We start from the raw sequence: 19,735 nt of genomic DNA, 5'->3' as shown, positions 1-19,735 counted from the left end.
TGTGTGACAGTTTGTCCCCGTTTTTCTCTCATTTGTGTTTATCTAAGTAATTTGTGTAATTTGTGTTGATCAAAGTCTAAACTAACCAATTAAAAGATACATTTAATATGTAATACTAAAGTATTAAATACAACATTTAACTGTCATGCCACACCCATAGATGGAGATCAGGGCACGGCAATGAATAATGACTGGAGAAGATGGATAGGTTTATTGAGTAATAAATGAGGTAATGGAGAGAATCCAAATGGGAGGGGTTCTAGAGAGTTCTGGAGGTTCCTGGAAGAGTCCTGGGGGAAGTTCTGGAGAGTCCTGGGACAGTCCTAGAGGAGGAATCCTGGAGGCAAAAACATGGCAAGTTAACACTACACCCTCCTGTGTGTAGCTCAATGACTGAGCTAGTGACTGGGGTTCCTGATTATTGGATAGGCCCTGCCTGTCCTTAATTGAGATGACCCTGACGAGCTCCTTCCATGTGTGGAATGTGGGCTGGAACGTGGTGCAAGTGCACCAGAGCTCATCGGGGCATCACAAAAACACTACAAAAATCTAAAAATGAGAAACTGAATGAGAAAGTTTGAATAAAATTGACTGAAAAGGTGCTGAATTTCAAAACATTGATTAGTAAAGCATGATTCCAGTAACTCTCACTTATATGCTATCTATTGAATATAACAAATTACAGATTGGGTAAGTCCAAGAACATGAACACAGGAAACTGTCTGATGGGGTAGATGAGAAAAAAGTTAATGTCTAGACCCACAATGACAAAGCTAGAGTAGTAAAACTTATGACCAGATGGCCATATTAGGAGAATATGAGTAATTGTTAGGGCATTGTTACACAAGCTGTACACCCTTAGAACAATAGTTATGCCATCTCTGGGTCCTTATTCAAAGAAAATGTATTGCTCTTTGGGTTCAGTAATCAGGACTCAATGCAAAGATTCTTCTAGTGTACACTACAAAATATTCTTCTTGAAGTGTATACTGCATCCTCACTGCTTTAGACTATTTTAGCATATTGACAGAACGCTTTGTTTTAAACTGTTGGAGAAAAAAAGCTCAACTGACCAAGCGCAAGTATCAAATGGCTTTGATGATGAGCAATCAAAGTCAGCTGTGTATGGGTTTACAAATAAGGCAGGAAACAAGCAGAAGGCTCCATTTAAACACAAACAAATCCTTTCATTATCAGCAAATTCTGACATTTCGGATTCAACTGAACTGAGTCAAAAGTGAAGTGTAAAGGGTGGTGCCATACACTCTCTTAAACATCCTGAAATCTCAAACCCTTTTAATTGACTTTCTGAACTGGAGATCACTGATAAACCCGAGGATCAGTAAGACACGAGACTTGTGCGTGAACACTCTGGAGGGGCCAAAGCTTGCCACACACTCAAGGCTGTCTACTCTACCCCAGTGTCTACCCCATAGGTATCAGTGTCCCTACCAAGAAATCCTTTTAGTCAGGAACGCAATGTACTAGAAAAAAGCATTAAACCACCAATCTGTTACAGTGTTTATGTCTCTGAAAGGATATTTTGACTACTGGAACAGTTCTGCAAATACAGTTCTCCTTCTGTGATGCTAGCTTTTTTAAACTTCCCCGTTTTTTTTACTCTGCTCAAATGCATTACGGGACTAGAATGTCATAACTCAATTTTTGCATTCTTTAAGTAAAAAGAACATTTTCAACCTAAGCAGTCCTGCTGTTTCAACCCATGAAGTGAAACAGGATAATTATTATAGAGCACTCATGCACAGGGAAAAGGTTCTGATCATAATACAGTCCACAGGGCATAGACCCAAGCTTCAAGAAAATTAGCAACACAGTTCAAACGTATTACAATCCACCTTTGAAAACTCAGACAATCTTACAACAAACCGATTATTAAGCTGATAAGTAACGAGAAAGTTAGAGGTGTCTGTTCCTAGACTTTTATCATAAAGCTAAAAGGACACCACCCATCAGCCTGGGTGTATGCTGCAGTGAAAGGGAAATTTATAATGATATAAAAAGGTTAAAAGTGTTTGCAGATGATGTCTTTGCGTCGGTGAGCAGGCCTGAAAGGGCAGGGAAAGCCACGAAGCCAGGACTAATTTTATGCCAAGGTCAACAAACTGAAATGGCTGCCAAAGCACCAAAAACAGAGCAGATGGATGCTTGACATCTAAATGCATATAAACAGAACGCTTGTGTTCAAAAAAATAACCATTTAGAAATTGTGTAATTGTACAATTCAAAAAATAGAACAGTAAAGGCAGATGCTTCAGATTTAAAAACTTTCCAGCTCATGAAGGAAGGAGCCTGCCTTCTGCAGTTTACCTCATGCACATTTGAAGCTATTCTTAGCTCTTCTGGCTGTTTATACCAGATAACCGTGATTGCTTCAGCATGGTTTTTATTGTTTTATAGGAGATCTGCCAGATTAAAATAAGCTGTACTGAGATGGAGATGTTGAATGAGGTACAACACCTAGCACATACAGGGTCTGATGTAGATGCAGAATGGCGTTATTCATATTAAGTGTTGTGCAAGAGCTAAAAAGTGTCACTTTGTTAAATTCAGACATATCTATATCTAACATGTAGTGCCTATACATTTCTGTCAATGATACACAGTACATTGTAAAAGTATTCATTCCCTTCCATTGATGTCCTATTTTATTAAAACGGGAATGACACATGCTCATTCTTTTAAAAGTGAAATGTTAATCAAAACCTGAATTTTGATTAACTAAAATTAGAATTTCACTTTTAATTTTGATTAAGGATGTATAACACTTTCATGGATGAGATATTAAATGGCAGCAAAAAATTCAAAGTCATGCAACTTGTTGAACAGCCTCCAATTTAAATAAGAGTGGTTCACACAATTTTAAAAAAGACCCCTTAGGTAGTGAATTTCAAGCAAAGTCCCTGAAAACAAAGTGAAGTCAATCATCAGGAAGTGGACAGTATATCACAGCACCCAGACACTGCCTATATCAACCTGCACCTCCAACTTAAACAGCCAGGTAAAATCAAAGAATGAGGATTAAACGTTGAGGTTAATGCTTGATGTCTTTATTACCACTTAAATTTATATGAGGAAAACCAGAGGAGAGTTAAGAAGTAAACTCATTTTAATTTTCGATTTTATGCCAATTTGCTTGCCTAACTACACAATGCGTTTTATTATTATCTACGCCAGATGCTAGCGAGAAACAATAGCAACAAACAGATTCGTTGTGTGCATATTATACAAGGCATCGAGCTAACTGGGACTAAATCCACTGTTTTTCCTATTGTTCAACATCACATCTTAACAATGTTACTGTATTTGCATGACAATGCACAGTGCTAACTGTGTAAGTAACTACATAAGGAACATCCTTAAGGTCTAAGAAGTAATTGTGAATTTTACTTCCCAACACATAACTAGTGTGTGACATAAAGCATGTCACAAAAAATGCTAACAGCAAGCAGCGTTACTGCCACATTACTGTTTAAAGGGGAAAAACACATTATACCATAATACAATGTTTTTTTCTATCCTACAGTGCCTTCAGAAAGTATTCAGACCCCTCCACTTTTTTTTTTGAGATGTCTCCAGAACCTGATTGTAATCCACCTGTGGCAAATTCACTTGATTGGACAAGATTTAGAAAGGCACACACCTGTCTTTATAAGGTCCCACAGTTCACAGTGCATAGCAGAGTAAAAACCAAGCCACTCTCTGTAGACCTCTGAGATAGGATTGTGTCAATGCACAGGTCTGGAAAAGGGTAGAAAAAAATTGGCAAAACTGGCAATTCAAAAATTGAAGGTTCCCAGGAGTACAGTGGCCTCCATCATTGTCAAATGGAAGACGTTTGGAACCACCAAGACTATTCGTAGAGCTGGCCGTCCGGCCAAATTGGTCAGGGAGGTGACCAAGAACCCAATGGTCACACTCACAGAGCGTCAGAGTTCCTGTGTAAAGATGGGAGAACCTGCCGGAAGGACGACCATTTCTGCAGTACTCCATCAATCAGGTCTGTATGGTAGAGTGGCTAGACGGAAGCCACTCCTGAGTAAAAGGCATATGACAGCCCGCCTGGAGTTCGCCAAATGGCACCTAAAGGACTCTGAGGAAAAAGATTCTCTGGTCTGAGACAAAAACCGAACTCCATGTCAGGCAAAAACCAGGTACCGCTCATCACCTGGCTAATACCAGCCCTATGTTGAAGCATGGTAGTGGCAGCATGATGATGTGGGGATACTTCTCAGTGGCACAGACTGGGAAACTGGTCAGGATTGAGGGAAAGATGAACAAAGCCAAATACAGAGAGGTCCTTGAAGAAAACCTGCTACAGAGCAAACACAACCTTGGACTAGGGCAAAGATTCACCTTTCAGCATGACAACGATCTGAAGCACACAGCCAAGCCAACGCTGGAGTGGCTTCAGAACAAGTCTCTGAATGTCCTTGAGTGACCCAGCCAAAGCGCAGACTTGAACCCCATACAAAATCTGTGGAGGAACCTGAAGACTGCAGTTCACCAAGTTCACCAACACTCCCCATCCAATTTGACAGAGTTTGAGAGAATCTGCAGGGAAGATTGGGAGAAACTGCCCAAATCTAGGCGTGGAAAGCTGGTAGAAGCATACCCTAGAAGACTCGCAGCTGTAATCGCTGCTAAAGGTTGTCCTACAAAGTACTGAATAAAGGGTCTGAATACTTATGTAAATGGGAGATTTCAGTTTTTAATTTTTAATAAATTTGCAAAAATTCCTAAAAACGTGTTTTCACGTTGTCATTATGGGGTATTGGGTGTCGATTGATGGTAAAAAAGGATCAATTCATCCATTTTAAAAAAAGTCTACAACACAAAGTTTGGAAAAAGTGAAGGGGTCTGAATACTTTCTGAAAGCACTGTACATATTACGAAGGATTAATGCTTCAAGTCTTATGGCTACCCAGCAACTAATCCACTTACGTATCAGGCACTCCATTTGTTTCAACATCCATACCTTATTGGAAAAAAAAGGATTCTGAAGCAGCAATTTATAATGATATAAGCACACAAAAACATGGTCTCTCAGCTACTACTAAAAAAAAAAAGGACACCACAGTTGTTTTGCAATTCAGGCAATTCGCAGTTCTTATTGGGGGGAAAAAAAAACAGTATTTTTCTTAAACCAGTATCCACAAAGTCTCTAAAAGCCCCAGAAGGTAGCACATCTGCTAATGATGTCAAGATGGGCAACATCAAAACAACATTTGCATCCATTATCTGAAATCCATTTATTCCATTAAGGATGATGGCATCCTATCCTAGAAGCAAGGTAGTTTATATCCTCAACACAAGGTAGGATTATAACGTGGAAGCAATGCCAGATGATCAGGGAATGCACACATTAGGGAACAACTTAGAGGTACCATTAACCTAAACAGCATGTGAAAAAAGATGGTTTACACACATGAACGGGGTAAAGAACATGCAAACTCTACATTTAAAACATCCAAGTCTGAAATCAAATCAGGACTCATGCACTGAGCTAACTGGCTACGTACCATGCCACCCCCAACAATGAGAATGATCTCAGATATCAAAAGTCTATGTGAAAGCATCTCAGAAATCAAATGGGCATTTCTATTGAATTTTTTAAACCACCATTAATCTCATGAATACACTTTGAAAAAACGTCATTCTGATCAAGTGCTGCCAAGTACAAACTTTACCATTTGTACTACAATTTGATTAGAATAAACATCTCATCTAAGAAATGCTGTTGTGCTCATATTGTACTCTTATAGATAAATAGATCTCGTCATGCATATTTCATAGCTCTGAAGTTTACAAAGCCAGAAAAGTATTGAAAGTACTCTGTGTTGGCTGTTTTTCTTTGACAGAGCAAACTATGCAGCAGTATCACACCCTGTGTTTCATTGGGTTAGAAGTGCCATAACAACAGTTTTCAGCTAAACTAGTGGTAGTGAGAATCCCTGATGTCTTCTGCTTATAGATTTCTACATTTGTATATTACCAGGGTCAATCAATGCTTAGCAACATCCTACAATTCAGGAGATGGAACAGTGACTGAGATGGTCAGGGCAAAGAGTGTGTGATCCAGGTACTGCCCCAAAGACAGATTTGTGTCAGTTTGTGCCATGTGCTTAGAGGAGAACCTGATAGTCTTGATTTTCCTGGTGACTTGCCCGTGTATTTCAGATACAAAGCCCCCAGGCATCACTAAAGCAGTTAATAGAAAAAAGGGACCATTGATTGTATGCACTAACATACTGACAGCATATAAAGCATCCAATTACTACATGGTTCAGTGGCCAGAACTGGGGATTTCAAACTACTATTAACTGACCCTTTTAAAATGGGGACTTCATTCAAGAGTTGTAGGATTTAGTAAGATCACTCAAAGAACTTAATGTAGTCATAGTAAAAGCTCATATAACTGCTTACAAGCCTGATATAGAAAGTGAAAATCCCCAAAACAGGTGTGTGCTACCTCAGTTCACAGACATCCAGTCAAGCTCACTGATTTACAAAAGCTATCGTGGAACTAGGATGGAATATTACAGGACCCCACTACTGGCTGCTGTTTGTTTCAAGTACTGATGAAAGGGGCAAGCTGGCACTTACTCCAGAAATGAGCAGTAATGGCCATGTAGCCTGACAAGACATACAGAGGAACTTTATGGTAAGAGCAAAACACTTCTGAACAGCAAGTCTGATAAGGCCAACTTTCTCAGCCAATGCCTGATCAAGTGTAAAACACCAAATGGATCAATAGCAAGAATCAGCTCTTAGAGAATTAGACAATTGCTTAGCAATATTTGATGGGTTTTTAAAATTGCCAGATTTCAGTACGACACAATATTACAACTAAATATTATAACTACAATGTGGAAACTTTAGCTGAAATTCTACGGGAAATTGGTTTTTCTTCGAGTGGATGGTGCCTACAGTTAGTACTCCAGTGCTCTTCATGGAAGATCTGTGGTCCTGTGATCTGCAGGCTTTATTTCCTTTAAAGCAGCAACACCACAAGAGCTGAAAGAATTTAAGTAAATTGCTCTAATTAAGCCAATAATAAGTCCATTTACGTCATTAAGAGCCAAACAACAGAAAAACCAACAGGCACACTGGATATTTCTGATTTAGACTAAGGACCTCACTTTACCAGAAAGGCACTTAAAATGTATTGCCAGATATTGTGCCACTACAAGACACCACTTTCACATCCCCTATCATCACCAAACCTCCATCAACCATATAAACCACACCCTCAAAGAGACTGAAAAAATCTTAGACAAGAGGACTTTTGTGGCCTGATGCCTTAATGCCAGTATTAATAGCACCACCATTTGATAGCCACAGGGATAAACCTCAAGAAATTCCCGACATGGCTGAAAACAACCCATGTCTGAATCCGAGCACAAAAAGGATAATTTGGAGTTAATATGGAGAGATATTAACTGTTCAGTGACAAGAATGAGAAGAAACTGTATAACAGGTCATCAAAGTGAAAATCAAAATGTTGATATTATCATACCTTACAAAGGTCTATCCTTATGTCTAATATTTACTCAATTTTAGTCTATCTTTACTAGAGCTGAAAATCTAACATAAGCTGTGGATCTGTGTATGCTGCTTCTTGTTACTGCTGTAACACCACAGAAAGCACTGCCTCAAACTAAGGCCATCAGGATGAAAGGACTGATAAACTGACCAAGGGTTAATACAAGAACAAAGCTCAAATGAGCAGGGACAACAGCAGCCTTCCCCACTCGACTATCACCAAACCCCTCATCATAAACTATATGAAATGTTATTCTGCTATTATAACACGACATTTACATTAAATTCATTAATAATAATTCCTTACACTTACTGTATATGGCACATTTCTAGAAACTCCACTCAAAGTGCTTTACAGGTAATGGGGACTCCTCTCCACCACCACCAATGTGCAGCATCCACTTTCTTGACGTGACGGCAGCCATGGAGTGCACAGGAGGCTCACCACACACCAGCTATCAGCGGGGAGGAGAGTGATGGAACCAATCCACAGATGGGGATTATTAAGAGGCCATGAATTTTAAAGCGCAATGGGAAATTTGGCCAGGACGCCAGGGTGACACCCCTACTCCTTTCAAGAAACATCCTGGGATTTTTAATGAGTCAGGACCTCGGTTTTACGTCTCATCCAAAGGACGGCACCTTCTCAACTTTTATAGTGTGCCAGTATACTTGGGCAATATGAATCCACACAGACTGCTGGGTGAACGCCCCCTACTGTCCCTACCAACACCTCTTCCTTAAGTTTTTCCCAGGAGGTTCCCCATCCAGGTACTGGTCAGTCTCACACCTGTTTAGCTTCAGTGGGCTGCCAGTTGTGAGTTGCAGGGTAATATAACCTCTTCAGATATTTCATGTATGAAAGCTGCCCTGGTTCAAGGCATCTAAAAAGATCTTCTAATTTCCAATAACTGCTTAGACCTGCTTAGGGTGAGCTGAACCCTTCCCTCACAGACAATGGGCACAAGGCAGGATACACCCTGGATGAGACACCAGTCCATTGCAGAGCACATACAAGCATGAGAAAGATTAACTGATAAAAAAAAAGAAAAAAAGTTGTTTCCACAGTGCAGGCAGAACAGCTCCTTAGGAGTCTTGCACTAAAAGCACAGAACAGGTCCAGAGGGACCCTGAGTCTTTTAAAGCAACTGCAAACCCTTAACATCTTACTTATGGGTATATGGAGCAGAAACATGACACCATAATGGTAAGATCCCTGTACACACAACATTGTGCACTTCTGAAACCAACTGTGGAGCCTACCCAGAGATCAACAAGTCAACACATCAATATGTGAACAGTGCACAGCAGCCAAGCAATAACTGGTGTAAAATTAAAGGTTTGTTGTTTTAAGCTAAAAATATTTTAACTATTAAGAACACACACATTTGTATTAAAAAAAACTCACAGTACAGTTGCAGAACCATTGTCATTAGCTCACATTCAATGTCATTTCAAGCCAAATGCCTTCTAAAACGTTTCTGAAATTTTATGAAAGATTTTCACAAATATAGTAATACCTGAACAGAAATAAATATAATTAGCATAAAAAACCCATCACTACCCATGTACATTTTTCAAAAAAAATCAACAGAATTTGATATACAAAATGCTTTTGGCATCATTGAATACATCTAGATTAATTAATCATTCAAGCCATACACGTGAGTAACTTGATCTATTGCCTTATAGTGATTTAATATGCTGAATTGGTCCAGTAGTGGTGGCCACTATTGGAAGCAATACAAGCGAATGCATGATTTGCACCAGATTGCTGGAGTCTTATTGGAGTCTGTCCCATCACTCTTGCAGAGTCTGGACAAGCTAGTGTCTGCTTCTTTCTCATCCCACATATGTTCAATGCACACTATTAGCCTGTGAATTGCACACCAGACTCCCCCCCCCCATTGAATGTTAATTGGCACAATTAATTTACCTTTGTCACTTCAATACAACATCAGTGAACCACCTACAAAAATGACTTTTCCCCAATGATAATTTGTTAATTTGTTGCAATTAAGATGTTTCTTTTGATGCGGAGTATATAAGCAAATTATAAATTAATCACACAAAAAGAAACAAAGAAAGAGGGAGGGAAGCAGCAGCATTAAAAAAATGTATGAGAAGATGCCTGGACTCTAGTTACAAGTCAAACGTACTGTAAACTACGGACAGTCATCAAAACTCAAATCCCTTTCTCGGGTACAACAGGACCATCTTCCAACAACCGAAGAAAAAAAGACAAAGCTTATATTTAATATTATGCCACATTGCGCTTTCTTTGTTAGAAACCATGCAACGGGTGTTTTTTTCTGTTTTTGTGTTATACTTTAATATTTTAACTTCTGCTTTTACTGAACCGTTTTCAGTGTTTCAAAGTGTCCATCTCCTCTGAAAACAATGCATCTTTACACTGCTTTCCAAAGGAGGAGTTTCCACCACACTTACAGCTTGACAATCTTTATTTTCCCTCAGTGTGCTTGGGTTTAATTGCAATGTGTGACAAGATTATAATAGTACAAAGCCTACACAATTTATTTCCAAAACATACAACACAAGCAACAGCTCAGATGGATTTTCTAGTGAATTAAGTCCATCCATCCATTTTCTGATGGCTTCATCCAATTCAGGGGCACGAGCAAGCCGGAGTCTGTTCCAGCAAGCAACAGGTACAAGGCAGGATACACGCTGGATGAGGTGCCAGTCCACTGCAGGGCAGGCACACAGACAAGCAGACTCACACACACTCCATGCCCAGAAGTCAATTCGCCTACCAGTATGTCTTTGGACTGTGGGAGGAAACCAGAGCACCCAGCAAAAACCCACAAAAACATGGGAAGAATATACAAACTCACTGCAGAGAGCTCCCCAGGGCACCAGCACTCCAAGGCACCAATGCTAACCCACCGCGCCACTGGGCTGCCTGTGAATTAAGTCATTTGTGATAAAGAACATACAAGTATGATGATGATGTATAGACGTCACGGGGGTGACAGTCATCTAAACTATAATCTTATAACTTAAGAAGCGTCATTCTAATGAGTAATAACTCAGCAGTGGACAACTGAAATTCTAAACAACTTTTCAAGAGAAAGGAAGCAGACCAAGGAGACCTCAGAGAAGGAATTATAAAAATATTTCTTTGTCCTGCTGCTACAATAACCTTCTCATGCAAAATAACACACAATTTGTATCTTCACCTTTTGCCACCATGAAAGCAGAGGAATCTCATACCACAAAAGCTGCAGTCGGCTTTGCTCAAAGCATTGTATTGTTTTGCATCCTAATACTTTCAATTGTTCTTTAACCACTGCAGTGCTTTATATCATGCTATTGTTACATCTGGGTAACTTTCAGAAAACACAAAGCCTACTCTACCCTTTACAGCTCTGCAGATCATTCACAACGCACTAACAAGTCACTAAGATAGCACCGACCGGTCTGCATGTAATTCCAGGAGAAATCAAAATTAGAGTACAGTGCCCTGGTAGAAGAAAATAAACACCGGTGTAATTTATATAAGGAGAGGCCTTTAAAACAAATGCTGTTCAGCGGAGTATTCCATTGTTGCACTTGTAATGCCCCCTGGTTTAGTTATGGCACGAGGGCACATATTTGCACTGGAGGTACAAACGAAATAAAGTTTACTCTAAAGATTTTTATGTGGGCCTGAAATTAGCACCCAGTTTACCCTCAGGCATAGCCTGCATACTGAAAATTCTGAAACATAATGGTTTCCTCTTTCCATCCCACAAGAAATAGCTGTAGTATTATTAAGTAGGCTAGGGGCTCACATGCGATTGCGTTCTGTGTAATAACTGTAACTGTGCTCATATGATAAAGAGAGTTCCTCCATCAAGGCTTCAGCTTCAGCAGGCTTTACACAAGTCAGGAATCCTTTCATTTGGCATCCAGCCCTTAAAAAAAACAAGATTAGACAGAAACAGAACTAAGTGGCACAGGACCAATATTCCTTTGGAGCAGAAAGGGTTACCAATTGTTCCCTCGCAACCACAAGGACAGCGACTCACACAAAGGACATGGACTCCTCTTCTGTTTCTGCTGGCCACAAGATTTTTTTTACAGCTTTCAAATAAAGAGAATATGCATACTTTTGTTGTACATAGTGGAGCATAAAAGTCTCGGCACATCTCTCCTTCTCCCTGTGACACTTTTAACCAGGGCTGGTGGATCCACACTCAGACAAAAGAGCTTCAACTCCTTTCAGTAACCATAGCCCTGATCTACATAAAAGCAAGAGATCCGTTCAACTAACACTGCATTATAACCGTCACCTTTATAAAACCTCACACTGCTGCATCTATCCTTCTGAATGCTTCAACACAAGCGTCCCAGATACTCCAGAGTAACAGGACCTCAGGTTGAAATTGTATGCTTCCATCAACTAGCAGTTTCATTACCTGAACCCGAGAGGGATGCAAATGAAATAATGAAAAGATAGTTCTACCATATATTCCACTGAGACAATGTTTCAGATTTCAGAAATCAATTGCAACTGAATTTCAGATCTTCAGAGCCCATGACCTCTAATTCAATTATTTTACTTTCAATGGCAGGAATCTGTTCAATAGCCAGCCAACAGTTGCAGTAAAATGCTTCAACAAAACCATGATTAAATATACTGCAGAACGATGCTTTCAGGCAAGAAAATCAAAACTGACAGTGTAGCATATGGCATTAACACAACAAAAACTCTGTATGTTGCCCTATACAATAACTGTCACACATCTAAACCAGCAAAAGACAAATTCAAATATGATTCAGCATAATTTGCAGAAGAAATCAATTATGAAATGTCATTTTTCCAACGTCAAATGCAAGAAAACAGCATTGCTAGAAACCAATATATCATTAATTTTGCACTTAAATTTTAGTGGCATACTTCACATTTCAGTAGAAAATGCCATCTGCAGCAAAAGTTATTTTGCAATTCGAAACCAGCTCTGCAGCGCATAAAATGTACACATCTCAGTCTAAACAGTGTGTCATGTTGTGCATCCTGTAGCATCAGTTTGGCTGAATCTGTGTGAATTTCATTTTGTATTCACCAGAAGGTGTAATTGTTTACACACAGCATGATCACCATCATCCCAGACATTGTTTCTCATCATACCTCCTAGAGCGACATGGACAAATTCCACAATTTACCAGTCCTTTCCAACAGTAAAAACAGACACATGCAAATGTGATGTTTGAAGAGATGACACATGAGCATCCGAGCACACGCTGAAAAGAAAATATTTATATCTATGCAAACAGCCAGAAGGCATTTTCTACGACCACAGATGAGGTGTCTGAAAAAAGGCCAAGAAATATTAACCAATGTCACCACCTCCCGTTTCAGCTTCAAAACAACTCACTGCCAAGGAGGGAACATGAAACATTCTTTGTGCACCGACTTCAGAGATAAAAGGAAATGTTAGTATACACGGTAACCAGAAAGCTACCCTCCTGAGTTATCGTGCATGCATTCTCCTTGGCCTGCACACAGCAATGCACTCAAAACCCCTCCCCCCCCCCCCAACACCAAATTCACAGTCATCACACACAGGAGCTGCACTGTTTTGCCTGAAGTCTACACTGCTTTCACAGTTTCGCAATTGCCCGTCTGCACCTTGAGTCGAGGGGGAAGATCTGAGGGTATGTTTTGAGGATTTCCATCCTCAATTACACTGTGAGAAAATGTCCACTCTCACTCGATGGGAGCTTGGCATGGTGAGTACAGGCTGGCAACAAGTGCACAAATAAGCAAGCCATCAACGCACTACTTTAACACTTTATAGTGACCAGATAAGTAGAGATCCACATACATTTATCTGGTCTCCTGGCAACCATATTCTATGTACCCTGCTGGCTCTGTATATATGGCTTTTAAATCATTTCATGAAATAATGCTGTTATTGTTTAAAGAATGTACAATTTTTATAGAACATAATGGCAGTCAATACTATGGGAAAGTGGAGTATATTATCAAATTTTAACTAAAAAAGAAGGATGAGGATAAATGTATGTGAAAACATACAAACCTTTTGAGAAGAAGATGTCACAGAAGATGTTTCTCATCAAAACATCACCCCTTGACGGCAATAACAGCTGCACATACTTCAGGCATTTTGTCACAACTTCAGCAATGGAGTGCCAGCTACTGCTGCCCATTCTGCACTAAGCCCGGAGCGTTTCTGGTCAGGCAACTGGGAAGGCCTTGCCTCAGTGTCAAAACCTGTTGCTCTTGATTACTACATTTGAAGTTAAATCAGCCTGGGTGTTCAGCATCATTATCATTTTGAAAAAAAAAACAGCATTCACCCACCGGTGACCTTCTCCATAACACTGCCGTGAAGAACAGACCAATACTATTTTTAATACATCTTGTGTTTGGACACCAGCAGAACAATGCCAGCCCTTCATATTAGTGTCAAATCCTGGGTTCGGTATAATATTTCAGGCATTCATGTGAAGGACAACAGAGCTTTCACTGGCCGATTATCAAACTTTATTGGTAAAACAAAAACAAAAACTAGCCGACCAAGCCAGAAGAAAACGAAGTATCCAAATAACGGACACAGCGCGAGCCTGCATTCTCTCCTCAACCGTCCACACCACACTTTTCCCTGGGTCAGAGATTAAATAAAACTTCACTCGCACCAAACAAATTACCACACACTGATCACTGAACATGTTAACCCAAATATGTCTCACATTAGTATATTAGCCCAACCACAGTGAGAGAAGCCCTTGTGCTTTACAGGTCAAACTACCACAAGCTCCATACAAATGAACAGGGTGGGCCTAAAGGAGCAACAGTTAAATATTTCAAACTGCAGAGCGACAAGTGAAAATAACTTGATTATGAAATGGAAACCAATGTCCTGATGTTGCCAAAATATACTCAGAACAAGTGTCAGGATTCACAAAGCAGGGAAAGACTGCCGTAGACTGCAAGGTGAACACAGATTATGGCTTTGTCAAAGAAATTAGGGAAACGGGTGTATCCAACACACTTCTACCTGTCTGACGTGTTCCTTTAAATTATGTTTCTTAAAAAACTGAGCACAAACTCCTCATGAATTCTGCAATCTGAGTGCAAAGCATAGTTTATATACTGAAAGAAGGTGAAGAAACCATATACACTTCAAGGAAAATCTATATGGGGAAAGTGGCACTGAAACTCTCTCCATCATATGTTTTATACCTTTTTATCTACTTTTATCTACTTATCAGCCTTTATTTTTATATCAATTTTAAATGATGTTTTGTTATACCCATCCAATACAGGAATCTCAAATTATGTGCTTTTCATGTCTCAGCTCACAGCTACAAACCCTGTGATCAAAACAAGAGAGAAAGAGGAAGTGTAAGCATTCTCCTCTGACCCGCCCACCTTAAACCTGTGATCAGTTAACACATCACATACCAGAGTGATCATATCAGATCACTTTATTGGCCATATACAATTTCTTGTATTAGGAATGTATCTTTTCACATACCCCAACTTGCTCTCCATGAGAGACAGGGAGAGAAGCTTGGGGTTAGAGCGCAGGGTCAACCATTTATACAGCGCCCCTGGAGAGCAGCTGGGGTTAAAGGCCTTGCTCAGGGGCCCAACGGAGTAGGATTCCTCTGCCGGCCACGGGATACGAACCGGCAACCTTCCAGCCACAGGCACAGATCCTGAGCCACAGAGCCACCGCTCCACCACAAACCTGAGGTTCAGCTCTTAAATGGAGCAGAGGCACATCCCTCACTGATAGTACTGGATCCCCTTCAACAGATCAGGGAGCACAGCGGTCTATTTGTCAAGAGGCCTGACCAGCTAATACCATCCTATCCCCCCCACAGAGCTCAACCTGTACTGGAGTGTGTGCTTTTACCAGTTACGCAACTTGGGACTCTATTTTTGCCTTTTACGGCAAATGTTGATCAATGTGCTATTCACACAGAAGGAGAAAGAAAAGACTCCTAAAAGTGGTATGCCAAATGAATGTTCCTTGCATGCACTACACCAAAGTCTCCTTAAAAACAGTCTTTCAGTTTAATATGCCTTTGATTTACAACTCTAGATGACTTATTTTAATGAAGACATAAATAATGTCTACACACAGTTTTGCCCCAGGAAACTAATTTCAGACAACTGCTATGCTGTCCTGACCATTCACAGGACCATCTTGCTTCCATTTGTGTAGACCAAAATACAAGCCAAAACATGGGAATGCTGTGAAGCAAAATCTAATCCCTCAAGGAAACTAAACTGTGTATTAACTTTAACAAGCCAGATTCACAGCCCAGTTCTCAATCTGACTGAAGCAGGGCTGTTTGAATGCATCAATGCCTTTGAATCCAATTACAACTGGCATATATACAACTTTTCAAATTAGTTTTGGTTCCTTAAGCTTGGACAACAGGCAGTTCAGGGTCATACAAATCTTTGAATGCTCTGGATTCTACTAGCCAAAAGGCTGAGCTACTGTATTTACCACGTACAAAACAAGCTTGCAAAACCAGTAACGGTTTTAACCTTCCCTCCCCCCCCTCCCCATTCAACTCCATGAGAACATGAATAATTACTCTTTTAACTATATTTAGATTTTATTTTTTGATTTTCATTTTCATGCAAACAGAACAGTCTGCAGATGCTTATGACTCATGTATTACTTTATTTGCTAAAGCAGCATCATATGTCAACTTGACTGAAACTGAGTTTTACTCTCACTACCGAACACCAGCAAGCTGGAAATGGAAGACAAATAAACACACTGCCAAAGTGTGTATGTAACCGTCTAGCCACTCTTTAAGAAAAACGAAAAGGTGCTCAGTCAATGACATCAAACAGAACGAGAACTGGGAAACAGTCCTACGTTAATCCTGGCAAAACTCAAGCAGAACAGCAGCTAGTCCTAGTCTTGAAGATCCACTGGGTTACCGTTTTTGTTTATCCATGTCTTTAATAGTTCAACTGGTTCAATTAAAGAGCTTAAATGGTAATAACCTCTGTTCCACTGTAACTAGTGATTTAGAACCTGAACTTCCCACCCTGGTCCAGGAGAGCTATAAGGTAAAAACAAAAAAATATATATATTGGCTAATCTGGTCAAATTTCACCAAACTGGGATTGTTCTTCAACAGTCAAATACAGCTATAAAACCTGAAGGTCTGGTGCCATACAAGACTTAAGTTGTAGAACTCCAGTGGTTTGAAATCTTGTACGTGCACAACATATCAAATACAGGCGATATGGACAGAGGCAGGTTAAGTTATGTCACTGATAAATTAATGACTTCTTCAGTAGTAGCTAAGGGTGTTTTCAAAAAACGTTCTCAAAAAGCAAAATGTCTTTCAGTCTGTCTAAACCACATAAATAATAGGGCTTAACACTGTACCAACCTGTTATAACAAATAATTCTTCACTACTCTTGTACACTTCAAAAACTGGAGATAAATTTATAGGGATCGGACTACAAGGTTTGATAACTCAACTCCACACGAAAGATTCTGGGGAAATGAAATCTAAGAAAACATTGTACAACACAACTGGTTTCTGTAAAACAGTTTTAAAACGCTCAGATTCTGCACTTTCATCTCAGTACACTATTCCTTCAGCTGCTGTGCTATGAGCTTCGGGGTGTCGATTTCGGCACATTGTCATGCAAATCTGATAGCTTAATTTCATCCGCGCATCGACTGTGCAAGGAAATCCTGTTTCACCAGTCAACAGCCTCAGTTCCATTAGAAAGAATCCCGCAACGCATCCCAACGTTTTAATTATCTTCCATTACCACAGGTGACAGAAAGCAGCCACCAATTAAAAAGAGAGCAAGAACTTTTTACCACCACTGGAGTCATATCTGAAGCACATCACAGACCAGTGGCACGACGCGTCTAAACACACGTTTGCGGTAAAACAAAAACTGCTTTCTGTTCACTTGAAAATCTGGGACACAGCACATGTGGTTTGTTTCTCCAGACAATTATTCCACGAGCGACACCTTAAAAGGCGTGCAGGCCTACAGGTTATATTTTCCCGTTTCTTTCGTTAACAGTGATCATTACAATTAATAACAATAGCACTACAGTCGTTTACAGGGCAAGAATGTCGTGACAACATCAAAGTCTTTGTGTCTGTTCCCATCACACGCTGGTGACACCGAAATATCACAACAGCAACAACCGTCCTTTTTGGGGTATTTCAAACCACAGTTCGATTCGTGTTAACAATTTACCTTTTACGTCAAGGTTTTTAAGGTTAAACGTAAACAAATAAGGTTTCTTTTACATTTCATTAATGACAAGGCACCCCAAACCCGATACTTTAAAAGGCACGGATTAGGCGTTTCTTTTATCTCCTAACTAATGTCACAAAACATTCAACTACACAGTAACAAGACAACAGAAAACAGCTAACCAGTAGCATGTTAATTGTAAATAAGCCTGGGTTCAGGCAACGTGTTTATGAGTTCAACTGCATTTCAAAGAGTCAAAATATGCATTTATCAAACAGAACCCTGATTCTAAACAATCATTTACCATATGCTAATAGATACACACGTAAATAGTGCGTTTTCCTTGCAATCAAAGTAGAAAAAAAATGCCGGACTGTGGAAGCGAGAAGGCCTTGGCTGTGCCCCCATCGGTGGACAGGGTCAGTGTCCGACGTGTCGAGAGACCTATTATCATTAAGGCCGAGAAGTACAAACACAGCGACTCGACTCCAGCTCAGGACATTTGCCGACCAGGGAATATCAATTCACCGCTACTCCACATCGGACTGCACATGAATTTGCCACTGTGAATCTCGCTTTGCTGTGTAGCTTTCTACTCAGGCCCGTCAGGCGTGCCACTGACTTTTCGATCTCTTTCCCTCCTGATTTTTTTTTCTACCTTGTCAGGAAATCACTCTTAACAATACACATTCCTGACAGCGCGGCTCTCTCTGACCTGCGCCATCTTTGACAAGAGTCTTTCGGGGCAGACGAGTCTTGAAACAAAAGAGCAACAGCGGGCATGAGAACCCCGCGCCAGACTCAATCCGAAGAAAAGAAATATCCAAATTGAGGATTTTTAAAAAGGAACACCACACCCCTCTCTTGCTTACCTTCGGTCTCCTGTAGTCCAGTCCCTAAGAGCAGGACTACGAATGTTAAACAACAACGAACTGCATCCATTGTGTTTCAGATTTACTCCAGACTGGCCGTCTCTCGCACACAACTTCGGCTGTCTTGGCTGGGAGAAATCGCATCCCTGATTGGCTGGCAAGGACGCCGCACCCCGCCCAGCTCTTACCAGCCAACACACATAACGGAGCCGCAAGTCAACACTCGGCTGCGAGCGCCTAGCGCAGTGTGCTAGGGCGCGGACAAGTGATATAGGCGTTGTATTAACTGGGGCTACAGATAAGCGACACAAACGTTAAACCTGTGTGGGAAACGTAGGCTGCACATTGTTCAGAATTACCGTTTTATTTTTGATTAAGCAGGTTACGCACTTAGGTCTAATATCTTATGAGAATTTACTTCCTTAGATAAGCATAGACATTTTGCACGTATTATCTCTGTATCATGCATGTCACTGTGCTTGGTCATGGTTCCCCACAGCTGGCCTCATGATTCACCGCACAGCTCTCTAAGCCTCATTCCACTGTTTACTTCTTCACTGCTTCTACCGTGAAAGTGCACAGCAAAATCGTACAAGAAAAACATTCCCTCTCAAGTAATGACGTTTTCTTAACAGGCAGTAAAGGAATTAATAACGTATTATATAAATATCATTAAAACGGATAGGGGCCAGATAGGTCTTCCAGTTAAAATGTACACTTTCAAAAATGCAGTTGGCTCTCCGGTTTTATTCACTTAGAAAAGCAGGTTGGTAAAATATTTTAGTCCCGTGAGAACAATCACTTAATCTTTACCAGTAAGCTAGACTTGACGTATTTATTAAATATACTGCTGCAAAAAACCCCGATGTCTGTATCTGGTAAACATAAGTGCTGAAATCACTTCTTCATCTATATTTGCTTATTTGTAAAGAGGATGCGATAATCCATTTAGGGAAAGGAATAAATTCCCATTACAGACGTCCTCTTTGGAATCAGACCATAATTCCTCGTTTGTAAAAGTTCTGTATGACCGCGTGTATCCTTTAAATTCACGTTGTTTGA

The 19,735-nt window shown here is 40.2% G+C and overlaps 1 protein-coding gene across 1 annotated transcript in view; it reads right to left on the bottom strand.

Moving 5' to 3' along the window:
- The window catches only part of tgfbr1b (transforming growth factor, beta receptor 1 b), a 55,814-nt gene extending 37,040 nt beyond the window's left edge, over positions 1–18,774 (bottom strand). The window contains exon 1 of the mRNA XM_088919045.1: positions 18,674–18,774. Within this exon, the coding sequence (XP_088775171.1) occupies positions 18,674–18,743 (70 nt within the window). The 5' untranslated portion in view covers positions 18,744–18,774. The remainder of the gene's footprint in view (positions 1–18,673) is intronic.
- Between the last annotated feature and the right edge of the window lie 961 nt (positions 18,775–19,735).

Source organism: Atractosteus spatula, chromosome 6 (genome assembly GCF_055471065.1).
Source record: "Atractosteus spatula isolate fAtrSpa1 chromosome 6, fAtrSpa1.hap1, whole genome shotgun sequence".
NCBI lineage: Eukaryota > Metazoa > Chordata > Actinopteri > Semionotiformes > Lepisosteidae > Atractosteus > Atractosteus spatula.
Note: the sequence above shows the minus strand (reverse complement) of the source record. Positions and strands in the feature narration are given on the sequence as shown.